General features: G+C 40.0%; 1 protein-coding gene across 3 annotated transcripts in view; it reads right to left on the bottom strand.

Moving 5' to 3' along the window:
* Window positions 1-2,957: 2,957 nt before the first annotated feature.
* The window catches only part of WDHD1 (WD repeat and HMG-box DNA binding protein 1), a 30,642-nt gene continuing 17,153 nt past the window's right edge, over window positions 2,958-16,446 (bottom strand). For all 3 annotated transcript variants that reach the window (XM_040702049.2, XM_015287925.4, XM_421449.8), the window contains exons 14-26: window positions 15,685-15,926; window positions 15,040-15,177; window positions 14,618-14,774; window positions 12,952-13,066; window positions 11,621-11,752; window positions 11,038-11,261; window positions 9,406-9,536; window positions 7,700-7,756; window positions 6,819-6,862; window positions 6,527-6,679; window positions 5,968-6,101; window positions 4,607-4,742; window positions 2,958-4,004 (exon numbers count right to left, since the gene is read on the bottom strand). In XM_040702049.2, coding sequence (XP_040557983.1) covers window positions 3,804-4,004; window positions 4,607-4,742; window positions 5,968-6,101; window positions 6,527-6,679; window positions 6,819-6,862; window positions 7,700-7,756; window positions 9,406-9,536; window positions 11,038-11,261; window positions 11,621-11,752; window positions 12,952-13,066; window positions 14,618-14,774; window positions 15,040-15,177; window positions 15,685-15,926 — 1,864 coding nt within the window. In that variant the 3' untranslated portion in view covers window positions 2,958-3,803. The remainder of the gene's footprint in view (window positions 4,005-4,606; window positions 4,743-5,967; window positions 6,102-6,526; window positions 6,680-6,818; window positions 6,863-7,699; window positions 7,757-9,405; window positions 9,537-11,037; window positions 11,262-11,620; window positions 11,753-12,951; window positions 13,067-14,617; window positions 14,775-15,039; window positions 15,178-15,684; window positions 15,927-16,446) is intronic.

Here is a 16,446-nt window from a genome sequence, read left to right as displayed (position 1 = left end):
CTCGCTGTGCCCGTGCATCTCACCACTCCATTGCTTCCCAGCGTCCTTACCCCAGGATCGATAAAGCCATTGGCAGGGCGGGCTGCTCTCTGGCAACACAGCACTTGAAGTCGTTCAGCCACGTTTCCTGGCCATTTGTGTCCACTCAAGTCCTTAGTCAAGTGGCTCTTCACAGCACAGGTAAAGATCAGCGCCGTGCCTGCCTTTAAGTAAACGAATGAGTTAGGCCATTGTTTTCCTTTGTAGCAGAATTACATGACAGAGCTTGGAAAGCCAAAGAAAATATTCTCTGGGAGGTGAACACACATCTTATTGCTGTACAGTGCAAGTGTTCTTTTCTCAGAATAAATGTCTGGCTTCCTGTGAGCCTGGCACTCCCTCTGAAATCAAACAGGTCTGCAATGCTCCCGCATGCCAAGTCGTCCATTTATAGATCTATTGCAGAGATAAAGGGCTTGCCGTGCTCTCCAGCTGCAGAGCTCAGGAGGTGGATGCTCACTGCTTTGAAGGGCCAGCAGGCTGCACCCACTGCTTTGAGTCTCTTTTGATGGCTTTTAGCAGTTGTCTTTCCTGCAAGGCTGGAAACGAGTCGACTCTGTTGATGTACTACAGAATACTCCATGTGCAAAACAAGACAGCAGGTTTTGGCGTGGGGATTGTCTTTAAGGTCAAATAATGTGATGAAATGGAAGAACACAGCAGAGTAAGAAGCAGAGTAAGGGAGAGGAGATGCTCTGTGCTCCTGGGATGTGGAAAGGAGCTGGGACAGTAGCAGGGGAGCAGGCTGAGATGCAGCAGCACTTCCCATTGCCACACTGCAGGCTTGGGGTCAGCACAGAGCCCCACAGCCGGGAATTAAGTCTAATTTTGAAAGAAAAACAGCTAGTCAGGTTTTAAGTTTTCCTTAAAGATCCATTCCACATTTTCTGGTGGGTTTGGGTTCATTGTTCTGTGAACACCCAGATCCACTTGGCACTGCCCAGCCAGGTGGAAGGCTCCTGGCCCTGGGAGGTTATTTGCAGCTCTGCCTGCAGCTGGGCAGTGGAGCAGAGTGCAGCTCTGATGGAAGAGCTGGGGCCTGGAAACAAGGCAGGTGCTGTTGCTGGCTGCTAATTTTGGTGCTGGGGCCAGCAGCAGTGCTTAGCAATTAAACGTCAGGGTTAAAATGCTGATCCTCTTTGCACCTCTCCACCATTTCACGAAGTGGAGGACTGTGAGAAGGGCACACCACCACCTCCAGCCCCATAGCTCTGAGATCCCAGCTGTGACGTAGGAAGCAGTTCTGCTGCTGCTTTCCAGCGCTGCGCACAGCAGTGAGATTCAAACTGTGGCCCTCAGGCCGGGGACATTGGGTCTGATGAAACCCACAAACAATATAAAGCAAAAATTAAGCCAGGAGAAAAGCAAACAGGAACCGGGGACTTGCAAATGGAATCTGACGTCCTCTCAGTTATTTCCATGAATTCATCCACTAAATCCAGGAGTCTCCCTCAAAACAGACCTTTGGCATGTTTGTTCAGAAGAGCCACGCGACTGCAAAGATCCTGCTCTCTGAAACCAGCCAGAAAACTTTTCTGCAGGTTTACTTTGGATGTTTCCTCCCTCCTACAGGAGCCAAAAGGACTTTAGGTGCTTTGTGGGACCAGCTGTACCTTACCTACTTCTGTTGCAGAGCAGGAACTGTGCTGGATTTGTGCAATTTGAAGACGTGAGATAGTAAACACAGTCCCAACAGCTGGATCTACAGACCAGCTCGGTTCTGTTTCTCTTTCACTAGCAGCACCCTTTTACCCCTAAGACAATGCCACTGCATCAGAAGTTATCAGTCAGCATCCTGCTCAGGAGGAGTGAGGTCAAAATATTTCACTTAATGATACACGTCCAGATATTCCCAAAATCATCCAATCTGAACATTCTGTTTCTCAAAGAGGGATTTCCAACTAAGTTATTAAAATGTTTTTTCGCCATCATAATTCGGGACACTCAGAGTACATTTCTAAGCCAGTTCCAGACTCATTTCTTATCTACCTGATTTTTCAGTTCACCTTTTGAGCCTGCAAAGGACTTCAACGTTCTGAGGTATAAATCCCTTGCTCAAGTACTGGATGCAGCCTTCATGAGGGAGCCCTGAGGAGCCACTCAGCTTAATCACTCCAGATGGGGACTTAATTTCTTCTTGTATTTTGGCCTGTATAAAAGGACACTGGGCAGGTAGCTCAGCTTGAATATTAAGAAAAAAAGAAACGTCATCCATTCCCACTCACCCCATCTCCCAGGACCACGATGAGGACTCTAAGCTGTCATCACAACAAACTAGTCCAGCAGAAAAACAACATTACACAGTTCACCAAGCCCACAGTGATTTTCTATCAGGATGTTTTTCTTACTGATGCAATCCTGTTTTTCTTCAGTAGATCCAAATGCTGAAATATGCCTCACTGCCTAAAATACTCATCCCGTACAGTCACCAATACCATCATCTCTTCCCAAAGCATGCAGACAACTGTTGGAATATTCCACTACTCTTCTGGATTTTCTGCTCTGTGTCAATACAGTCCCTCTATGTACACTGACATTAATTATTACTTGCAGCCTACTGTCAGCATTGAACAATAACATGAGAAACAATTATAAGAACAGTGGATTTTAAAAAGGCATTTAAATTAATGGGTCTTCAGATTTTTCTCTATTTGTGTTTACCATCCCAGCTGACACTGTGACCCTTCCATTTTCTAAGCACAAGGAAAACAGGAGGGTTTTTTGTTTGTTTGTTTGTTTGTTTGTTTGCAGAACACCTCTGCAATGTACAAAAATCACTCTGGATCTTCAACCTACAGATTTCCATGCTAAAAACATCTTCCTAATGGAGAGCCATTTGCCTTTTCAGTACTAAAATGAAGTGAAATGAAGAATAAAAACAAAAAGATGTGTAAAGCCAGAAAAAAAAAACAGGGGGCTGTTATGTTAAATTGGTTTAATTTATCTCAAAAAAAAAAGTTCTGAAACTTGAATTTATTTCAAATGTATCTATTAGACACACTGACTCTTCCCCAAAGAAGGGTATATATGACTGCCTTAAAGTCTGTTTAATTACAAAAACTGCAAAGGAAAGGAACAATCACATTTCATTTTAAAAACAAACACATGAAACAATGCACACAGTTTCAAGTTCTGAGCACTGAAGTACAGACTGGGAAAGCACATTTGCTTAGTCTGGCATGGCTTGTTTTTGCACACCTGATATTCCTAATTCAGCTTCGGTCCTACCTGCTCTGGTTTTCTGTCCCAGCCTGGGTCAGGCTCCTCGGTGACTGCCCCACATGCTGAAACTGCAGCTGACCATCAGGAAGATATTAAGTCGTCATCTTCCCCTCCTTCTCATTCCTTGGTCTGTGTTTCTCTTAAAAGTGTCTGCAGCAGGCAGAAGGAATGGTACAGAAGCCATGACAGAAACCATAGGATGGTTTTTGTACATAGCATACAGTCCCCAAAATGACTCACCTATATTTAGCACCAAAAGTTACGAGCGTGCAGACACATGGCTACACAAAACTGTGCAACTGCACTTCTAGGTAACAGGTCCATTAGCATTAGTTTTTCTGTCAGTCTTTATACTAGCAACTTGCAAAGAGACCTGATGAATGGATTCACCGCTTCCCTAAAGAATTGACCATAATACTTCCTAAAACCATTTGGAGCAAGGCACTCTCTTTTTGCTAGTGCTCTCTGAGTACAGTGGCAAATTTCTGACAACGCTGGATAGCTGCACTGAGAAAGCAGATGCTGAGAAGGTACCACGTTACTTAGCTCTGCTTGAATGCAAAAGAGGACAATCTGACATTGGTAGCTTGATCTAAAGGCTTCTTCTTTTTGGATACATTTGAGTCCTCTGATTTTTGCTCCTCATTCTTTTTTGCCTCATCTTCAGCAGCTGTGGGACGCTTTCGTTTTTTATCTTCTGTTAAATCAGTTACTGCTCCACCTTTTGCTTTCTCAGTCCACACCTTTGAAGAAAGTACATCGTTAAAAAGAAAACGACATAGCAGGCCACAAAACTCACTGCATTATTTTACACGCCCTCTTTCTCTGATTGTAAGGAAGCACTGGAGTAATTCCTGTTAAGAACTAAGAGAGACTGCTTATCAAGTTGAGTAAAATATCCCCACTTTTTTTTTTTTAAACAGCATTCACCTTCAAAACTATAATTCCTTTGAGCCTCTATATGAAACTGAAGGCTTTAATGGTCTTTCTGGACAAATAAGAAAGCCAAGAGGCTTTAGAGCCAAGCCCCAATGAATTAAGTCACACTATATCACTTTAACTCCTTCCCTTCTCATTTGTTATTTCTTCAATTATTACATTTCTCCCAGATGCCCCATTTTGTGAAAGCAGCTTTCTGCTATTATTTATTATTTAGACATCAACACAGTAAATATTTTCACAAAGTGTATGTTTTAGATCATGGTCCAGTTCAAAACTTAAGTTCCTGAGGATGGACAACAGTGGAATTTAAAGGAAAAAGAAGTGCTAGCTGGAAATAATCAAAGAATTTGGTGGGGGGAAAAAAGAAATCTAAAAGAAAAATAAATTAGAGAACATTTCTTACCATTCTTTCTTCGGATGACAGAATCCTAAACCGACTCATGCCTTCTTTTATTACTTCTGCTTCATTCAGATCAGGATTATCTGTTAAAATGTTTGCTCTGTTCTCTTCTAGCCACATCTGGAAACCTGTTTTTGGTCTAAAACAAGCACAGAAAAAACGTCAGTTAATGAAGGTTACAAGAAAAGCATACGCCACAAAACAACATTTCTAAACAGCACTGGAGAGGGTTTTTTGATCTCGAAAGGAAAAGCATATATAGTCAGCAGTTCACTTGCTCCTCTTGCAGTATGCTAGCAGAACATGCTGACAAGGCAAGACTAATCCAAGCGTTTTTATTAATTCTGTGATATATGTGGAGATTAACGTTTCAGGTTCAGAATGATAAAGCATAATGGTTCTCTTTCTTTCTGACAAGGTCTCACCAACCTAAAAATAGAGCACATATTAGCACGTTTCAGCTAATCCTTTTCACAGTTCTCTTTGTCACGTGCTTTAGAACCTTATCTGTTAAGGCTAATGAAGAGAATACTAGTCCAAATGAATAATAATTACATTCAACTTCCTCAGTTAAATGAAGTCTAAATGAAAAGTCATTATAATAATGCAAGTTTCATGAGGACTGGGATTGTAGAAAATACATCCGCTCCAGAGGAATAACACGCATTAAGAGTGTTAGCTAGAAGGAGATATATTGCTTAAGTGATGTCAGTTTTTAGCTTCCTTTTTTTCCTTAAAAAGTATATAAATAAAATTGTAAAACAAAAATACACAACACAAAGCAAACCAGCAGCACCCATATTAAAATTAACTGTTTACACTTCCACATATAACATTTAGCTTTCAGATCTTTAAGTCTGCCTAGACGTGTTTTAACTTTAAGCTTTCCCTATATTTGGAAACAGTACAGCAGCATGGCTTATCATTCAAAGGTCATTAGCAGTCTCAACATTATTAAGGCAAAAATTGTTGCTTACACCCCCGAAATTACACACTGTGCATTACACTTTGTTTATTATTCATCCACATATTCATGCACACACTCTGTGAACTTGTTTCAGGCTGATGCAAAACTTTCACTTCGAAAAACGCTGCCATGCATAACTGGAAAGATTTAATAAACAGAAACTTTCTCTGCTCTATCACTGTGAATGTAATAAGCATGTTATCAAATTGCCACAATATAGGCACCAGTTTGCTGTTCTTCTGAAGAGAACTCACAAACGTGACAATTTGTGAGCTAACACTTCCATCTTGATATTAAGCCACCTTGGCTAGCCCGATGTCTTCAGAAACAAATAGTTTTTGGACTTGCTGTTCTATCAAGATCAGACTATGGCATTGAGCAGCAAGTGTTTGCTCACCTTTTGTTTTCAGTGTTGTCCTGTGCAGTGACTTGGACCTCAGGGGGCTCATGTCCTGCTTTTTCTTCTCTTTCTCCCACTCTTTTTTCACTGGAGCCAGGTGTGCGTACCTGGAAGAAGGACGCCGCGGAAGCCTGGAGAAGTTGGTGTATTAAAAAAAATAAAGTGAGTGAAAAAATGCAGCAGTGCCACCCTCAAACAACGCACACCATAGAGCCTAACAAAAAGCAAACCTTTTCCTAAAGACGTTCCATTCATGGAAATGATTACTACAACTAATCCAAAAACATAACATAAACCACTCGACTTCAGCACAGCAGGCATTAACTTCACATTATTTAAAATAAAAGCATGAGATGCACTGCAGAATCTAATTTCTACAAATGAAGCAACATTCTTTTATTCCTGTTCTGTTTGCACATATTTCTGCATTATGCTTAAAAGAACACTGTCACCTACAATGATTGCCTAAATCAGCAGGTTTCACACTTGATAACAGCTGGTGAAACTCAACTGTTTTTTGATCATTGAAACAGCATGAAAAGACGAGAAGCATTACCTGCTTGGACTTTGGCTTGGGAATCAAAGGTTTTATAACTGGAGAGCTCTGCTTGTTTACAGCTCGACTGCTAGAAATTTTCTTTGAGTATTTGCTCATAGTGTCTAGAACATTTGATGAGGGGACCAGTGGGTCCTTTTTGTTGGATGACACCTAGCAAAACAAATAAACAGACACTTTCTTTATCCTCTGTCCCTCCAAGATTTCTGCCGTAGTTCTACTGTAAATTTAGATATAATCATCTGCTGTGATTTTCAGAACACCACAGTCAAACCAGCTTCAAGATTCTTACCTTGAAGGGATTCACTCGTCCTTGGCTGCTTGATGCAATTACAGCTATTTAATAGGAAAGAAAAAAAAAGAATGTAAAAACGTGTGTGTACGCAGCACACACACTGTAGATAAATAGATAAAAGGTCATTAGCCTCCTTTGCAAAAAACGTGGCTAACACTCATTTTTCATGTTTCAGCCTCTGTTAGTTGAAAATTAAAGATGATGACTAGATCAGAGACATCCACTGTCCCACACCAAAGCAAAGAAGCTCCCTTTAGGCTTGAAAGCATTTGGATAAAAAGAAAAGCACTCTGTTAACCGCATGAAGGTTATACTATACATCCTCAGCTATTGTTAGTCATCAGAAAAGCCACACTGGACCTATAACTACAAATCCATAGGAACACCCATTATTTCCTCAATTTCCATTCCTACTCATCTTGCTGGAGGATGGCAGGAGGGAAGAAGCAAGAAAAAATAAGAGATTGTATTCTGCCCTGCCTGTTAAACCAGACTCACAGTCCCATGACAGGGTTACTAACTCTGCTCTGTAAGTGCAATCAATGAACATATCTGTAATTATGAAGACAAAACAAATGATTATTGCTCTAATCTTTCCCTGTCTGAAAGAACACCTTCAGGACACAGCCAGGCAGACAACTGATTCAGCACTTGGCACAAGCAAGGTTATCAGCATAGTATCATTAGGTAAAGATGACATCAACAGGAATAAGGAAACTCTTAAAAATGTGAAAATAACAATCAGCATAAGTTACTCCTTGACAGCACTGTTAGGCACTGTATTTTAGTAGAAATGGGTGGACAGAAAACGAAAACTGGAACAGATGTGATGAAGCATAACAAAGTTCACATTCTGGAATAAATGGAGATTTACTCACCAGACTTAGGAGTAATCACCTCTGCTGAAGAGACTGCTTTGGAGAAAGGATTTGGCCCTTTGGAACAAAAAGGTACAGTAAAATGTAATAGCATAACCAGTTAGAAACAAAACCCTAAACACACAAGCAAGTCATAGGAAACCAATCTGTATCTTAAAGTATATCTATTTATTTCCAAATTGTGCATGCAGCACAAAGCCATCCATCTTCTTTACCTGGATTTATCTTAAGAGTTGTATACTTTTTTCTTAAACCTATGTTTTTAAATTAGAAAAACTAGTCATGTCTGAATGAGAGAAGCATGATTTTTAACTGAATACCTAACAATAAGAGAGACAACTATAAAATATGCCAATGCTGTAAAAGGTAAATATAAATAAATACAGTAAAGCAGAAAGCAATAGTTCTGATTTATAGGCAAAGCTATCTTTCCATCCATTCATCTTTTGTCTCCTTTTTTGGAGGCAAGAAGCTCACATACCTTACAGACCAAGTAAAATGAGAACAATCACTAAACTCATTTTGCTTTTCTCCTCCAGATCACCACTTAAAAGCCCCCAAATGAACACTTTCAGCACATAGAAACATACAGCAGGATGGGGAAGATGAAGAGGTGAATGGAGACAAAGTAAAGGGGAAAAAAAAAGTCTCCCTATGGTAATGACAGGAACATCAGAACACTGCAGACTGCCTGACAACTCTTCTGCAAGTAAAAGCCCCGATGCTGAAGAGGGAATACTCAGTGAACTGTTTGTCCATCAGTTCATCTCCTGCAAGACTTGAACTGAAATCAAATAATAGCATCACGGAGTGACCTAGCACATTAGAAACAGTGTCAGACAACAAAAAACCTCTCTAGGGATCCCTTTAAACAGTTATGAATGATACACAAGTGAGCTGTGACAGATCAGGACATATACACTCCTTTTGTTATTCTGCAGTGACTGCAGGCACATGCTGGGCTACAGACCCTGATCAGGTGGGCACTATCATGCAGGGAGTCCTGGTAACAGGAAGCTCACAGGCAGAAGTTTGTGTCACCCTGTGGACCTGCTGCCTATTTTTTTAACGTGTTAAAGCCAAGATAGATCAGAAACCACTAGGCCTGTTCTAACTAGCCAGCAGAAAACACAGCCCCTGCTACAGTTGCAAACTTTCAAAACTCAGTGAAAGAAATGCGATTAATTTCTACTTAAGTACATGGCTTCTAAATTGAACCTCACCACTGTGTCAGGTGGTGTGCCTGTCTTTCCTAAATTTTATGTAAAAAAAATTAAAAAATCAAAATCAAAACCAAAAACAGAGAGAAAACTCCATTGTGTGCTTGGTGCTATGTACTGCTGAGGTATCCAAACTAAAAGTTATCAGGGAATTTCCAGAATTCCTTATCAAGTCTGCAAAAAACACATCTAGATATGATGTCTTGATAGGACAAGGGGAGATGGTTTCCAGTTAAAAGAGGGGACATTTAGATGGCATATCAGGAAGAAGTTTTTGACAATAAGAGTAGTGAAGCACTGGCACAGGTTTCCCAGAAGGTGGTTGATGCCCTGCTCCTGTAGACATCCAAGCTCAGGTTGGATGGGGGTCTGATCAAGGTGTTCCTGCTCATAGCAGCAGGGCTGGAATAGCTGGCTTTTAAGGATCCCTTCCAACTCAAATGATTCTATAACTTCCATCCCACTCAGAGAATGGATTTTTCTTACTCTGTTTAGGCACTTCAGGAGTTCCTTCTGCTTCCTCATACCCATTGGTTTCCTCAGCCTCTTCCATCTCTTGGTCCTGCTGAGCACTTCTGCCTGGCAGCCGGCCCCACTCTGTGGCAGAGGTGCTGTAACTAAACGGAAGGAATTCATCAGAAAGAAAGATGTGCCTGGAACTTCACCACATCCAGACAGTAAACTGAAACAAAGGAAGGCTAACTTAGTTAACTAATTTAGGAAATAACATGAATAACATTTGGCACTTGTTACACCGATTACGATGCAATGATTACTAAAAATGAAGTTTAATTAACCACTTTAGTTTAGCATGAAGCACTTGCAGTGGTATTCATGTAGCTCTGAGACAGACCACACAGCTACAAAACTGTCTGAGTCTCACAACCAGGACAAGTGCTTGCATCATTCTTCACAACAGCCCCGCACACAAGAGCAAACACTCAAACAGAAAGAGCAAGCTTTTGCCACCTTCTTCAGGACTCACAACAGCACTGCTAAGGACACTTTGCCACAAAGGTAAACACAAACAGAAGACACCTTCTGTAATCTCCATTTAAATACCTCCACTATCACAAGTAATACGAGGCTACTTTTCTGCAAAAACAAATGCACAGGTGACAACAGGGACTCATATGTTCAGTCTGAAGTTTAGGCAGCAGGTTTTCATGTTTAATCTGGTTATTTTCTAAATTCCTAAATTATAGTATGTGTGTGTCGTACATTTCCCTCTTCAGTGATTATTAAAATGCATGTACATGTAAGCAAAAGGTTAATTTCTCTTAATTAGAATGCCAGTATTAAATTGATTGGGTGCTAAGAACAATCCAGTGTCTGTATTTCAGCCCTCGGAGTGGCTGAACTTGCAGACATGGGACAGCAACTCCCATTCACACTCCAGAAGGGGGCAGACCATTTGGCAAGGAGTTTTAAACATGCAGTTTCACACAGGAGAAAAGGGAAAGGCTATAGATAAACCCCTCTGGTTATCACTTCCTCTTGCTTAAAAAAGTTACAAATTGCATACAGAAAATTGCTATGGGAGGACACTGCTTCTGATAAAACATTATGACATTTTTCTGCATTATCAGACTGGTGGTTAGCTACTTGCTTCCTTCCAGCTGCACCGTCCAGATGCCAAGCAAGAACACACAGCTCTTCTGTAAATTCCACAGTTTAGAACAAATTCAAAACAACAATAAACAGAGAGAAGAAAATAAACTTCTTTTGCCTCCAGATAAAACAGACATAGGTACAGGAGGAAAGGTAGGCAGCACAGATATAAAGAAATGAATGCAATGCAAACCTGTAATATTTCATTCATTTTGAAGAGCTGGGATTAGAGGTGAGGGAATACCTCAGGGATACCCTGAGGTAGCTGAAAGAAGAGGGGGCTGGAGGGAAGTAAAAGGGCTTTAAGATGGGTATGGATGAAAGAGAGGCAAAGAGGTAAAGAGAAAAGAAAACAGCTTGGAGTCAATCAAAACAACAAAAGCTTAGAAGAAAACAAAACTTAAAAATAATCAGCAACTTAGAATCAGGTCCACTTTGCCTCTGAAGCCACTGTTAAGATATCAGTGAAAACATTCCCATGTTTTTAATCCCAGAAATTTGCATTACCCAGCATTCAAGTGAGTTCGGAAATCCTCTTCCTCCTCCTCCTCTTCATCTTCCAGTGCTGTTGCCAATTCACTTGCTTTCTCTACAGCCATCTCGCTGAGTCGTTGAGCTAAATTTAGTCTTCGAGAGCGGGATGCATACTTGATGGCTAAATTCACAACATTTTGTGTCATGAGGTCAGCAAGTTCCACACAGCGGAATTCACGCTCCAGTTTACAAGAAAGCTGAAAGGAGAAAAGCGTTGAGAGCTACATACTTCAGTGACACAGCTCTCTGAAGACTACAGGCCCAGAACATTATGAGGTTTTGTGTACCTAGTGAATAAAGACAAATTGCCAAAAATTATCAATCTTCTTTTAGAGGGTTGATTTTCCTTTAATTTTTGGTTAAGAAGCTTTCCTTCTTTCTACCTTGTGACAAGCAATAACAACATGAACTGCCATCCACCTCTCGTTGCATTTGGGGAGCTCACTGGATGAGCCAAACTTCCACTCAGAGAATCACATCAGAATCTAAAACAAATGCCATCTACTCAAAATAAAGCTTCAGGGATTATTTTTGTTTTTGATTTACTTATACTTACAGCAAACAATTTCATCAAAAGCTCCTGCTGTTCCTTCACTGGCTGACTTTTAGCATTTTCATCAAGCTCGTAGCCATTTTTTGATAAGTAATCCACATAGTTGTGAAATACAACTGAACGCCAGTATTGCTCCTGAAAAAGAGAGAGACATTCTGGAGGTCAGGTGGGGGTACATAAGGAAGCTCTTAGCTCAGTGCCCAACAACTTGCAAAGGATTTTGTCATTCATTCTTAAATCTTCTTTTCATTTTATAACAAGTGAGAGGTAGAAAACTATCCTCAAATGCCAATGCCTCCTGAGGACAAACAGACCACACTAACATCCATCTACAAACTGATCTGAACAGACTCCATGTATTCTAAATTCCATTTGCACCACAGGCTTTCAGTAGGAGGATTCTTAGACGTTTATCACTATGCTACCAGCATAGGCAATTCTAGAAGAAATCAATTATTTTATCTTGTAATTTCTGTCCCACAGCAAACTGGAAGTATTCCACAGTAGCACTGGAACTGTAGGAGTAATACTCATTCATGAGACAGCTGAAAAAAACATAACTGATGTCTTCCAGTGAAATACTGGTATGGTTATTCCACCAGCCTAGCTCTGTGGGAAAATAACTCATTCAAAGCCACTAAGTTCTCATCAGATCTATTAGGAATCATCTGATTCTTTATAAGCACAACGTACACTGGAGTACACATTCCCTCAGGCTAAATAGACAGTTCCTGAAGTTTCCCTTTTATTCTTTGGAAAGGACAGGAAAAACAAAACAAAACAAAACAAGCAAACCACCATAGTCCATCAAATAAAGAATGAATTATTAAATAAATAAATCTTTGACATGAATTAAAATGAGTTCATAAAAGCAAAGTACTTATTGAAACTGTTTACATTTCTATCAGTGAGAATAAATTTCCAACAGCACTAGACAGTCTCTAAGTTTGAGGCCAGCATTTCATGTTCATTTCTATTTTCTGTACTACAGCTGAATCCCACAACATCTTAATACTTAAATTAATTAAAAACTGGATAATTGATATACTTTTCTCGATGTTCTCCTTTATTGGTCAGAATGAGATTATTTGTAAATATAAAACTTGCGTCAACTCTAACAGCTTCATTAGGTATCCTTCTAGAACCAGCTGTAAAGCAAAACAAACAGAAAAGGCTACACAAAAGCCTGAACTCAGATAACCTCCTCAGCCAGGTGCCTTACGCAGAGTTTGTACCACTCTCTTCCTTGCAGAGATGATTAATAGAAAGCTTGTATAATCCCTACTATGTGGATGTCTAAGACTATCAGCTGTGGTCTCAACATCATTCCATACCTCCATCTGCCCCTTTTCTGTTGTAACTTGGCAGTAAGGGAGTGTAAAAGGTAATATTGCCACTGCAGGACGTGGAAGCGTCGGAGGGAATCGGGCTCCTTTGCAAGGAATACACCTGGATATGGGAAACAAAAAGCAGATGCAATCCTCATCATCTAAACCATGTCTCCTAAGAAGCAAGATACTTTAAGAGGATTTGGTCTTTAAAAAGTAGTAATTAAATTACTGACTTAAATATAGCAAGATGTAAGATTGCATTATAAAGGGTTATTTTTGCATTGCAACCAGTAAGATTTTGAAAGCAGCAAGGTGCACGCTGCTCTTGTTCACACCAGAAACTCCAAGCATGGCACAGAACAGACACAGATCTCTATCTCACACAACATACAATTTGTCGGCAATTACAAAATGTAAGTGCAGTTTATTAAATGCAGAATCTACCAAACAACAAAAGGCCACTGGAAAAACAGCAGGTACATCGACTGCTTATTCTGATGGAGGTTTTGGACTTAATGGTGATGTATTTAGGCACACAGAGGGCGAAAAAAAAAGGGAGGGCCTGCAGATACACATATATTAACAACAGAGTCTTAATGTTTCATTAAACTAGTACTCTGGTAACTATCACTTAAGCAAAACATTGATTGGAAAAGAGCTGTGTTTCCAGCAGCACCAACAAGCATTGACAAAAATGCCTGGTTTCATAGCTCTAAGCTAGTGTTTCAAATGCTAAGGGAAAAAAGAACAGGAAGCATTAGTGCTCTGGCTATCCATGTTGATTACAGCATATGTTGTTCCTACAATAACCCTCCCCCCTCCTTATCTTCAGTATGCTGGTGGCTTTGAATAAAATGCCCTTTGCAATTCAGAGGTCAGCACCATCCTTCTTAGAGCAGGACAAGATGACTGACTTGCAGCTGACCATCCCACCAATACAATGTGTCCTGCACATCCTTGGTGAACTGCATGACCAGCAAAGTGAGACAGCCTAAATTTCAATAAAATTTAAGTTGATAGATTCTGATCCAGTGGGAAAAGGATGTGTATCACTGAATAAGACTACACACAAAGCTTGGCAACTAAGTGTCTCTGATGCTTGTTACAATTAAGAGGAATACTCACTTTTTAAAGTAATGGCTCACTCTCAGCTACATAATTATTTGAGCTCATCAGCACTTTCCTAAAATCTTTCTTTGTGGCCACAGTCTAAATATTAAAATAATACCAAATTGCTCTTATTTATCTGTGCCTACCAATGTAGATTAGTTACAGGATTTGAGTGTTCTCCAAGGGACGAAAGGGAAAAATATAGGTAAAAATTCAGAAATTTAAAAAAATATATCAACAGCAGAAGCAGAATCCTAAGAGCAACCATAAGCAAAGTGCAGTCTTACAAATGTGCCTACATCAGAGACATGTGATTTCATAACAAAGTGCACGTGCCTGTCAGCCAAGGCAAGAAGCTAATATTAGTTTGTTACACATTACACACCTTATAAACTAAGAGTTTATTCAAAACAAACTTAGTAACAAAACATCCATGCCAAATTACATTCACAAACTAGATCCATTACTGTGTACAATTATCTGTTTAGTGAAACCTATTTCCAGTTTCTCTTACTAGGAGGTAAGACAAAGGGAGCATTTCCCTTGGGGCATATCTGACCTGAGCTGCTGGGGGTTTTCATGGATGCCAACGACCCAGTAATGATCAGATTTTCCTTTGCAATGCTCTCGTGTGTTACACACTGGAATCCAAGTGTTCCCAAGTCCTCGGTTCAACATCCTCACAATCCCCTCAGAATCCACGTAACACGGGGTACCTGTTGGATACAAATGCAGACCATTATTCTGACAGGCAACCAATTATGACGTGGCTGAGTTTGAACTGGTGGATACTGCTGGGAAATGACGTTTTACGTAACTCAAATTCAATATCCTCTCTCCCAAACAGTGCAACCTCGCTGGGAAACTGCTTTCCTTAGAAAGAAGCGCCACCTTCTGACAGCCAGTGCTACTACCAGGGAACTGATTCCAGTTCAGGACTTTAATTTTATATTATTATTTGCATTTAATTTAATTTCATACCTTCTGCTGAGAATCCAACCCACACCAAATAGGACTTCTTCGTAAGAGAAAGAGGGTCTCCATGCAAAATTTGTTTCTTCTTCTTTCCTAGCTCCATCAGCTGTACTCCAAGGCATTGGTCTCCATCAAATCCAGTACCTAGGAAGAAGTTGTTTCAAAGACTATGTTAGAAAGCAAATGGTCTTGTCTCTTGGCTAAATTTAGGTAACTTATGAATCAAAAGCTAAGTTTAAGGCAGTGTTATTCACGAATAAACTACCAGACAAGAGACTACTTGTCACTTCAGACATACAAAGTATGCATAACAACTAGTTCCTTAATTTCCTCGAGTAATTAATCATGGCATGATTGAAGCCTAAGTTTAATCTATTTGTGCTACTGTTATAAAATTCTCCCATTCCCCACAAGTTGATCTAGGCATCCCAATATAAAACATATGCTTTACTGTCAGATGCCGAAGACTTACAGGTTGTGACAATGTAACTGCCATCAAGAAGACAAGAGGGAAGAAATACTTCTCATGACTATACACAAATACAACATTTGAAGCCAGTAACAGACAAGGAGTGAAAACATAAATTCAGTGAAAAAAATAAATAAGTAAAATAATTTTTTTTTAAAAGAAAGGACAGAAGGGAGAAATACCTCGGTGATAAATAACCATCAGCTGCTCTCCATGTCCTGCCATAGACACCACTGGACCTGGGAGACAGAATATCTCTTTCTGAACTCCTCCAACTGTAAACAGTCGAACCAGCAAGGCACTAGTGGCACAAGCAGCCCAGCCTTGACCTAGACAGATAGCTTCAATATCTTCATCCTTTGGCATATCTACTGTCCACTCCTTGTTTGCATCCCAGGAGCTAAAATAAATGCAGTGGAGCTTGCTGAAAGAGAGAAAAAGAACAACAGGTAAGTATTTCAACACAAAAAAAATAAATTAAATATCTGAAAATATACCATGCACTTCAACTACACCAACATAATGTTTTGATCAGAGACCTGGAATGTGTGACTCTCATGGAAAGGAACAATGTCATCCTACAGATTACAAAGGGTCACTTGCAAAGCCCTGTTCTTACTATTCAAAAACTGAAGAACCAACTTGAACTCCAGCACTGTAGATTTAGAGCCTCTGAAGCATGAAGCAGAGACACTTCAGAGGTCTGAAAGGAGATTTTTAGATGGAAATAGACAAGTGTTGTGCTTAATTAGCGTTAACAAGAACTGAAGGTGTTCAGTACTCCTGACTACGAGCCTTTATTACACATTTGTCAAATTAGGCTATCTTTCAGGAGAAAAAAAAAATGGAAACTTTGGTTCTGACACTTTAATAATTGAAAATTGTCTGTAACTGATTCACAGACACCACTACTTTTGATAGATAACCCACGTGTTCACCTCGCT

This window comes from Gallus gallus, chromosome 5, assembly GCF_016699485.2.
Source record: "Gallus gallus isolate bGalGal1 chromosome 5, bGalGal1.mat.broiler.GRCg7b, whole genome shotgun sequence".
Lineage (NCBI taxonomy): Eukaryota > Metazoa > Chordata > Aves > Galliformes > Phasianidae > Gallus > Gallus gallus.
The sequence above is the reverse complement of the archived record's forward strand: the minus strand, read 5'-3'. Positions and strand labels throughout refer to the sequence as shown.